The 10,450-nt window shown below is 40.8% G+C and overlaps 1 protein-coding gene across 1 annotated transcript; it reads left to right on the plus strand.

The window, feature by feature from the left end:
* The first annotated feature begins 926 nt into the window (after positions 1-926).
* Positions 927-10,102, plus strand: UBE2J2 (ubiquitin conjugating enzyme E2 J2). Its single transcript, XM_030463548.1, has 7 exons — positions 927-1,176; positions 2,788-2,918; positions 3,136-3,176; positions 3,946-4,048; positions 4,163-4,301; positions 4,675-4,755; positions 6,686-10,102. Exons 2-7 carry the CDS (start codon positions 2,788-2,790, stop codon positions 6,968-6,970), a joined length of 780 nt encoding a protein of 259 aa, XP_030319408.1. The 5' UTR covers positions 927-1,176; the 3' UTR covers positions 6,971-10,102.
* The last annotated feature ends 348 nt before the right edge of the window (positions 10,103-10,450 follow it).

Genomic DNA, 10,450 nt, shown 5'->3' on the forward strand with positions numbered 1-10,450 from the left:
AGCTGCTTTCTGTTTGAAGAAGTGAGAGAACTTCTCAATTTGGTTTTCTCTCTTCATGATTTCAGACTGGCTCTCCTAAAGCCTCTGTAATTTTTGGACTTACAGAAAACACTTCTCATCCATATTCGAAGCTTAAGTTAAAAAAAAAAAAATTAAAAAATAAAAATTGTAACACCTCAGTGGGGTTCTGCAAGTCCTGACACCATTCCTGTTTGCTGCACAGCCTCTGGGGTCTAATAAAACAATATATATGCTTTCAAATTTGGTTTACTCCCACAGATCCTCACGTTACTACTGTAATTTTTTCCACTCTTCTTGCTGTTCATTAGGCCACAGGAAATCCATGGCAAAACCCCAAACCTGTGGAACCAAGAGCTTAAAAAAGCATGTGGGTTATCAGTGCCCTCTGTTGGCTACCGGCACAGGGAGCTGCTGACAGAAAAGCTTTTTTAATCAGTGAAGAAAATCCCTTCTGTCGCGACTTTTGGGGCGACTCAGTCCTTTTCCTTTCTGCCTTTTCGCGCCCGAGGTGCCAATGGAGGAAACGCCTCAGCCCGGAGATTCTGAGAGCCTCTTTCCCTCAAATTACCCATTTTTTTTCCTCAGGAAAGAAAGAAGAGATCCCTCCCACACGCGATCTGCTGTCAAGACGAAATAACTGACGGGACGTGTCTCACGTTGCAACTCTCTTATCACTCTTTTCCTCCGCCCTGAGACGTGGCAGCCCTCACACCCTTCCTGAGGGGCCGCCGGGGACGCCCTCCCCCGTTCTACAGACCCGCCAGCCCCAGTGCAGGACCCGCAGCCGAGGGAACTTTATCCCGCCGGGTCCCCGGAGCCCCCGGGCTGACGACTTCGCCTCATCCCCGCGGCCGCCATCACGGGGGCGGTACTGGAAGTGAGCAGCCGGCAGTAGGCGGCCCCTTCCCGGAAGCGGAGGGCATCGCTGCCCCGCCTGCCCCGGCCGCCATCTTGGCTGGGAGCCGCGGTCTCGCCGCAGCGGGGAGGTGTGGGGGTGGTGTCGCCGGTGGCGGCCCGACCCTGCCCTGCCCGCCTTTCTTCTGTGGCTTCTCCTCTCTTCCCTTCCGTTTTCCTTCCCTTCCTCCTTCGCTCGGCCTCTGGCTGCGGGCAGGTGGGGCGTCCCGGCGGCGGAAGGGCCTGCGCCAGCAGGGAGAGGTAAGTGAGGCCTGGGCCGGCGGAGCGAGCTCTGAGGGAGCAGGGCGGGCTCTGTCCCCTCCTTCTGGCTCTGCCGGCCCGGTTCCGGGCAGCCTGCTAGCTGAAAGCCCTGAGTTCTCCCTTCTCCTTTTGCTCCTTTTTGACTTCTTCCCTCGCTTCCCCTCCTCAGGAAGCGGAGCGGCCACTGAGGTGCTTGGCCGCCTAGAGAGCCGGGGGTTGTTAACTTGGCTCTGGTAAACTGTTATCCAGGCTGGGAAAAACTGGTTTGCGACCGTAATTTCTGTAAATGTTGCCGTTTATTTTCGGTATAAGATGCAGAGCTGCTTTTCAGGTAAGGCTTTGAGGGGCAAGGACATCCCAGTGACTGTTCTCAGTGCTGTGAGATAGCTCAGTGTACTTTCGCAATCCTTAGGCTTCAGAACAAGTAATTGTGTTGAATTCAAAGATAGGGTGTATAATCTATTTACTGAAATCAAAGCTGATTTATTTCGAGGAAAAAAAACCCAAAACTACGATTTCAAGAGGTGAGACAAAAAGAATACTGTATTTCAACCACTGATTTGCAGACATTCTGACAAAAGCCAGGTTAAACCCCTTTGGTTTTAGTAGTTTTAGGATATTTGACCACGTACAAAGTTGGTGCTTGTGGTTGAAATAAAAGTACTTTTTAGTAAATTGTACTCAGCTATGTGCTTGAAGTAAAGGAATAGAAAGGGTGATAGGCGTTTGACATACTTTTCATGGCTAATTTGTCTTACCTCTTTCTACAAGATGCTTGTAAAATCTTTCGTTTTCACTTCAGCTTGCATGCACAAATGTTAGGTATCTTACTAAATTTCTCGGAGGAAAGCAAGTAAAACAGGAGTTGTTGGTTGGTAGGTGTTCTGTGGGTGCATTGTAAGGGCTAACACACCTCCTTTTCCTTGTAAACAGCATGGGATTTCCTTTCTCCACACTGCCTTGTCTCACTTTGGATCAGGTCTGTTTATGGGGAAGAGAATAATCTGGCTCGGCAGCTCACTTCTGTAAATTCAGCTGGCTCTTAAGCAGGCAGCAGATTTCCTTTAAAACTCCTCACCTCAAAGTCAGTTACAAGGTTATTGTGGGTTTTTGTTATTTATTTCAAGTAACTGGATGTGTAGGAGCACCAAATGAATGTAAATGATGGACAAATTTACATAATAAATGAGCAAGCTGAATAGGGAAATTAATTACTTAAAAAGCCCCTTAAAACAGTGTCATAATGATGTTTGATCAGCCTAAACACAAGTCTGGTTATTAAGAATTCAAGTGGACTATTTTCCTAATCACAGTTCTGCTTGGTATTTAATCAGCAGTGGCCTGGCAGGAGTGTTTTCCGATTTTGGCAGTGTACAGAGTCTCATGAGAGTATGTTAGCTGGTTAAGATGTTGCATTGTTCTTGCCACTTATGAGTTCTGATCATTTAATATACTTTTCTCTTTTTTCTTTTTTTTTTTTTTTTTTAAATACTCTGTAGAGCAGGTTTTGCAAAAATGTGGAGCTATGTTCAGTGAAGCACAGTAGCTCTGTCTAAAGATTGTATCAAAATTGTGTTGATATATGAATATGTATTTTTAAAAAAAAACTAGATGAGCAACAACAGTAATAAGAGAGCACCAACGACAGCAACACAGAGGCTTAAACAAGACTACCTTCGAATTAAGAAAGATCCAGTGCCTTATATCTGTGCAGAGCCCCTCCCATCTAACATTCTTGAATGGTAAGAATTTAAGTCAATTTTTCACACTTTCAAGAGAAGATTTTCCTGGTGGTCAAGCCATGTTCCCTCAGTCCTGCTGACTGAATGGGAATCTTGGGGTTTGGGAGGTGGAGTATGGAATTTGTGCTGAAGTGATCCTGATGCTATTTTTCTAGAGAAATTGATGTCTGATTGTGTCATGGATTTCACAGTATTTACATTCTCTTCTTTGTCACAGGCACTATGTTGTACGAGGACCTGAAATGACTCCCTATGAAGGTAAAAGCACATAGCAAAGTGTGTGTGTGCCTGTTGGAATGCGTAAAATACAACTAAATAGCTCTAAAAACTCTTAGTGCAGTTTCAAAGTTGTCTGTGGGTTGTGTAGCAGCTTGTTGAAAAGAGGCAGTGGTACTGCTCTCTTAGGAATACTTTTGTTACAGAGGTTTCTTAGCAAAGCCACATGAAGGTTAAGGTTAAACTGAAGGCAGATTAACTTCCTGTTAAGCAATTGTGGAAGGTTTTGGAGAAGTTAACTTGCTTTAGATAGTTAAAGCAGTTGTTAAATTTTGACTGTCAAAGATCATTAAAGAGATTTTGTTACTACATATATGGTCTCAGTGAAATGAAAGACATGTTCTCTGTGAAATTCTGTGGAGAAAGAGAGAAACATAAAAGCCTTATTAGTTTGTTCTACTCAGATATTTCACAGTGTCTTTTGAAATCGAGTTCTTCATAAGGTACTTGCAGTTAGCTGTGTTTCTGGAAAACTAACCTGATTGTATTGTGTTATATACACTTTGGATGGTTTTCCTTTAAATGTGTTATGGGCTTGACAGCACCCAAGTACTGCTTGTAATGTGAGAGAATGGCCTCCAAAGTCATAGTCCTTATTCCTGTGTTTTAGAGGCACAAGATGTGAGGAGCTCCATCCCTTTAGTGAGAGGGGAAGGAGACAAGTACAGGGTTTTATTTGTCCCATGTTGCATAGCAGCTTAGGACTTCATTTTTGGGCAAAATAAGTAATTCATCTCTTTATGTAATGCAGGTGGCTATTATCATGGGAAACTAATATTCCCCAGAGAATTTCCTTTTAAACCTCCCAGTATTTATATGATTACACCTAATGGAAGGTTTAAGTGTAATACAAGGTAAGGATTTTCTTCTAACACTTCAACAATTAAACACCATTTTACCAATATGTATAACTTACAGTAATTTTAATGGCAAAAATAAACCACACTGCCTGTCTTATCCTTTTGAAGATTGTGTCTTTCCATCACTGATTTCCACCCGGATACATGGAATCCAGCTTGGTCAGTCTCAACCATCTTGACCGGCCTCCTTAGCTTCATGGTGGAAAAGGGCCCCACACTGGGCAGCATAGAGACCTCAGAGTTCACAGTAAGCTCCAGCCCGTCTGATGTTGAACCTTTTGTCAGCTTAAGGAGTCTTGAGCATGACCTCAGAGTTAAACCAGCAGCAGGAGTAGCTGGCATTTTGATACCTCAAAAATGAAGGTGGTGTTGCCTGCTACAGATGATGGGCAGATGAAGCAAGTCAGTTTAGGTAGTGTGGGGATGGGGAGAGAATTTCTTATGTCACTTAGGTCAAGGAATGTCTGTTGTAGTGAAAAATATTCACAAGTATGAAGTTGGAAATGTTAAACCACTAGCCAGTTAGTTTCTGAACCATTCTTGTTGGAAATATTGATGTTGAATTTGAGGTATATTAACCTTATTTACATACAAGTGCTGATAATTTGTTTCCTCCACAGAAAAGACAGCTTGCTGCACAAAGCTTGGCATTTAATTTAAAAGATAAAGTCTTCTGCGAGCTCTTCCCTGAAGTGGTGGAGGTAAGGGGATTAAATTGCAAATTATTTGCAAATATTGCAGATTGCAAATTAATTGCAAATTGTCTCTGCAGTAATTTGAATTTCTGTAGTTTTTCAACTTCTCTCTCTAGTCTAATTGTCTAAAGAGTCCTAATTGTTTAGGACTTCTCCCAGACAGTAGCTCACTTTGTCATATTGGAAGTCTTTTAAAGTCTTTTTTGATGTATAACAATTAAAAACTTGAATCTTGAAACAGAACCATTTTTCTGCTGCAGAAAGATTCATGGTGTTTAAAACCAAAGGTGTGTGTTCAGGATTGGAATTGTAGCCGTGGCTGAGCTGCTCATGCAGCAGACAGTGTTTTTATAATTGTATACTGTGTTTTCTGGAGTTTGAGTAGGACTAATCTTTGTATATCTGGACTTGGTCCATCAATGGTCTGGACTACTTTTATGATCACAGGCTGGTATATTCATCTTGCTTCTGAAAATGGGTGGTGTCTTTTAGGGTGTGTGTCTTCCTTGCACAATGCTGACCCTGCAGGTGTGTTGGTACACAGTTTGTATCAGCTAACAACTTGAGGGATACAGAAATGTGCTTCATGTAAGGTTCTGAAAATGGTTACCCTTCAGCCAGACAACAGTTACATAAATGGTATAGGTTTATGAAAGAAAGAGGGGGGGGAAAGTCTCTCACTTTGTTCAGACCTCTAGGATTCTCTCAGCAGTTTCCACTGATGGTTTTTGGTTCTCAAAGGTCTCATCTCTTATGAATGAAGGCTGTTCCTTTGTTCACTCCTCTCTCAAGATGGCTCCTTCCCTATAACTTCCTGGTGAAGGAAATCCATTCTTTCAGCTTGCTTTTGAGACCAAGAGTTAATTTTCTGCATGTGATATGAATGGGAACAGTTTTCTGTTCCAGACTCTCTCTGGAGGCACAGTGTTATAACACTGATGCTTGCTATAATTTGAAAGGTATAAAATTTATTCTGTCAGGAAAGTGGTTTTGTGTTGTGCACATTTTTCCAAACTGCAATTCTTAATTATTGTTCAAAGGATATATATTGTAGAAGAGCAGGGAAAAGATAAGGAAGAGCCTTTTGCCAGCTGTTTTTTTTTTTTTAAGCATGAGAGATGTTTTTGTTGAAGGTAGCCTGAGGTGTAAATGTATGAGCCCAGTTAGTGAATTGAACATTATGCACAGACAGAAATGTCTTCTCTGGGCAGAGTGGTGAGGGCTTACAGAAATTCGGATTTGATTCATCCAGTACCATTCTTAAATGTATTCACAAAGCTCTAGTTTCAAAACCATTCTCCATCTTTGTCTCCTTTTGAGACAGACTGCTGGGAAAAGAGTAATCTTAATTTCCTTTCTTCCTCATGCAAATGCAAATCTGAACTGAAGGTTTTAATTGCATTTTTTTCACCAGTTACAAGAATACCAGAAAATTGGAGTTACTTTCTGCAGCACTGTTTTGCCAGTCCCTAAATCATCAAGAAGCACTGAAGACAGTAACAGATCACTGCTGTTGTGTTCCAAGCAGATTTTTAACACGCAGTACTTGAAATCCTGATCTCTCTAAGCTTCTGTTGTCTCATTCTTCATTTTTTTAATGTCTTATGCTCAAAACAAGCTGGGCATGCACAGTTTGTGGTGCAAGAATTTCCCATTTCTGAAAAAAACCTGCTAATAAAATACGCTCATGAACTGAGAATCAAGCAGGCCAAATGGTTGCTGGTGTTGTCACTGCAGTAGGTCACTTTGGAGACTCTGCAAATGTATGGAACACAAATTTAGTTTAAAAGCCCTACAGTATAAAGAAGGGTACCACATCTTACTTAAGCACTCAGGTTTTGAAAATTTCTCAACCCATTCAGCAGCTTCTCCCCTTTCACTTCCACCTGTTCAGTTCTCTCTCTCTCTCTGTTTTGTTTTGTTTTTTTCCCTCCAGGAGATCAAACAAAAACAGAAAGCACAAGAAGAGCTCAGTAACAGACCTCCATCCCTCCCTTTACCAGATGTTGTCCCTGATGGGGAAGCACACTACGGTCAGAATGGAATTCCCCTTCTTAATGGGCACGTCCCCCTGGCACCTGCCAATCACCCCGGGCTCCACCAGGCCAACCGCAACCATGGACTTTTAGGCGGAGCTTTGGCGAACTTGTTTGTTATAGTTGGTTTTGCAGCCTTTGCCTACACAGTCAAGTATGTCCTGAGAAGCATAGCTCAAGAATGAGGATAATAAAAGAAATCTCAAGACCAAATTTAGGGGTAGTTGCAGAATGAGTGTTGGGACTCTTCTTGGGCCATCTGAATCTTGACACTGGGATAAATCTTTGTTTTACGAAGGCATGGGTGAAATGTTTGCTGGCTCATGGGTTATGTTTGGGGAGTAGAGTAGTTCTGATTAGTCAGGAAACTAAGATATTCTGGTCACAGGTCCTGTTGTCCTCACTGCTGTCCAGTAGTGGCTCACAAGTCAAAGCATTAGTGATGAGAGGCTAACATTTCTAGTGCTTTGGGTTTTTTTATTATTTTTTTTTTTTAGCAGTTCTTCATTTGTTCTTTGGAATTTGCAAATCTTGAGCAAATAAGGCTTTTTACTTCATTGAACAATTTTTAAAACTTCACAGTTTATGCATATCACGTTTTATTTTCATTAGGGATGAGTCTGTACAGATCTGGAAATGAACTGATTAGAGCTCACCTGTGGACTTGGTAATGGAGTGGTTAATGAGAACATTGATGCTACAGAAGATTGCTGGCTTCATTTTTTAAAATAGAATGAGCATCATTGCATATCTAGTCAGTAGTGATTAGATGAGTGGGAAAATGACACCATGTGTGTTCAGTGTGTTGTCTAAATTGTTACAGTGGAATGGAAAATTTTATTTGGGCTACAAGAAGTGCAGTTGTTGGCCTTTGGGAATGATTATCAAGAAAACACATTTAATCAGCCTTAGTGAAAATACTAGTGTCCAGTACTATTATGGATTTGTTCACTTAAGAGTTTTCCATTTTGGGAGATGTTACATTGGAAAGCTGTAATACTTAATTTTGATCACAAGGTGCCACTGTTGGAGAAAAAAAATAATAATAAAACTGCACACACCAATGGAGAGTTGATTGTATATTCAGAAAATCTTCCCTGGATTTCTTGGTCTTTGGTAAATGCAGTAACCCTAGCCCTTGTGAAGAGAAAAATACAAATGAGTGAATAATAAACCAACTTTCTCAGAGTCAACTGATCTAATCTGAAGTGTCCCTAGCTGACTAAAGTGAATCTTTAAAATTAGTTCCCCTTGCTTAGTTGAAAATTTGCATGAACTCTCTTTAAAACCACCACCACAAGCCCAAACCCTTCAAATTCATCTGAGATCCTTGCAGCTTTTTGCTTTGATGTCTGAGTTCATCACTGTTCCCCTTGAGATGATGGATGACAGAAATGTTGATGTTTGGTCATGAGATTACAGGCCAGTGGGTAAACATGAAAATTCCTAGAATAGTTCAAAAGTCTGAAATGATTTTTGTAACTGGGTTTCCTTGGTTTCACCCCCCTCCCTGCTTAATTTTATCCAAATGCTTTATTTCATCAGAGGCAAACTTCTGTGCCTTTCATAATCAGCAGTGATGCCTGATCACCTGGGGAAGAACACACTGTTAATAGGACAACAAACTGCCCAAGGTGATAGCAGAGGAACATGCTCTGCATTCAACTGCATAATCTTAAGCATTGTGAAGAGCCCAAGTAAATGTTTCCTCATGTACTGAAAGAATTCTTTTGAAATTATGTTATTTTCCTTTTCAGATTTGTTCTCTGCTTCTCCTTGGTATCTTGAACTGTAAGCAAAAGTGTATTGTTAACCCATGAGCCGTGCAGCTTAGAGCATCAGTAATATGACCAATTCTCTGCAATAGGTAGGAATTACCAAAAATAGCAGAACAATTGTATCTTGAATCTTGAGGCATTTCTTACTGAGGTAAGGAAGGGAAGGAAGAGATAGAGGGTGAATGGGGATGGAATTTATTGTAAAGGCTGAATTTTGGAATGTATTTATAAATCTTTGATTTTTTTTTTTTAATTGTTTTACCAAATCTTATTTATTACTATTTTTCATTTACCTCTTGTATGTTTTTAATCAGCTCTTGTGATGAGAGAAGCAGCACTATGTAGAAACAGTTATGTTCTGTTAGGGCTCTGGAATGAAAGGGGGAGCTTTGTCTCTCCTGCAGTGACAGAATTTTCAGGCAGGCATGTCAGGTGGGTATTTTTTATCTCAAAGCATAGGGACCTGTAGCTGAGGCTGTTCTGCCTCTTAGATCTTGGTCTCATTCAGACATGTTTGTGTTCTCACAATGCCTTTTATTACCACTGACATCATCTACAGACAGAAGCTTATAATTGGTTATCCATTTTTATCTTCTTTATCTTATGGAAGTTCTTCTGCACATAAATGAAGACAAAGGCAAGGAGACTTTGGCTATGGTGTGTTTTCATCTTTTCTGAAATGTACCTGGCCAAGGTAAAAGTAAAATCTGGAGATGTCAAATAAAAAGCATTATGTGACGAGAAGTTGGCCTTAAGCTACAGCCAAGTGCTTGAAGTTGGTTCTCTTGCTTTTAGTTAAGTGCCACAATTGGAAACACAAAAGCTTTGGTTAAACCCTGAACATGCTGCATTTTTTCTGGGGTTTTGTTATATTTAAACCAAAACTTCATGTTGAGATTTCTCCCCAGTAGCCTGGGCTCAGACGAAGACTTGACAGGCATTTCAGATGCCATCTGTTGGAAGCTGGGAGCAATAGCTCACTGAACCCTTGCACCTATGGCTTACAAGATTTTGATACATCTCCTTGCTTATGGTAACAGAAGATTTATTCCATTTTGTGTTGGATTTATTGTTTTGTGTTTTTTAAAAAGCATTTATAACAGGATGCAGTATCTGAACTTTTTGTTACCAAACTCATTTGATGGAGGAGGAAGTCATTCTTTGCCATGCAAAAATGTTACCATGCCCTGAAGCAATGCATTACTCAGTGTAATAAAACCAAAAGCTGTCCCTCAGTATATGATGATGATGTAGGAGCAAATGTCTGGGCCTGCACTTTCATGCTGCAATTGCAAACATTTCTGTAAGGTTGCTATGCACAGGTGGTGAGGATTTTTTGCAGCTTGCACCAGAAGACATCTGAGTGGTTACCTTTAAAGCTCTCTTGATTTTTAAAATCCTGGATTTGTGTGTAGTCATAACTTTTTTCCCACCTAAGATTTCAAGGTCACTGAAATTACTTCAGACCATGTACTGAGGAGTAGAAATGACTGCATTGTAAAGTTGTTTGTTCATAATAAACACATGATAAAAGTTTTACTTTCTGTGGGATTGTTTTCTGGAAGGAATCACTGTGAAGAAATCTAACTAGATATGGACTAGAAAACAAAAACTGGCAAAACTGTAACTCAAGTTTGGTGTTCTTTACACCACTGGTAAAACATCTACAAGTAGTCACTTCTTTAGATCTTTGGTTTGATAATGCAGTTCGTTTATGGAGAGGTATTTATATTGTAATGCCATAGACATGTCAGTGGTCCTTTTGGTGCACTATCTCTTTTCAGTCCCTACTCAAGACATGCTGGAGCCACTCTTAAGATGCTGTTCCTGCCAACAGGATGTCTCTGAAGGAAAGAAATCAGCTTGGAACCTTGCTACTATGTCAGC

Source organism: Calypte anna, chromosome 21, assembly GCF_003957555.1.
Source record: "Calypte anna isolate BGI_N300 chromosome 21, bCalAnn1_v1.p, whole genome shotgun sequence".
Taxonomy (NCBI): domain Eukaryota; kingdom Metazoa; phylum Chordata; class Aves; order Apodiformes; family Trochilidae; genus Calypte; species Calypte anna.

Excerpts from the sequence above, each read along its gene's own strand:
- UBE2J2 (XM_030463548.1), top strand. The coding sequence starts at position 2,788 with ATGAGCAACAACAGTAATAAGAGAGCACCAACGACAGCAACACAGAGG. Across the intron at positions 4,302-4,674 it reads TAGAGACCTCAGAGTTCACA|AAAAGACAGCTTGCTGCACA; the intron begins GTAAGCTCCAGC and ends TTTCCTCCACAG. Across the intron at positions 4,756-6,685 it reads TCTTCCCTGAAGTGGTGGAG|GAGATCAAACAAAAACAGAA; the intron begins GTAAGGGGATTA and ends TTTTCCCTCCAG.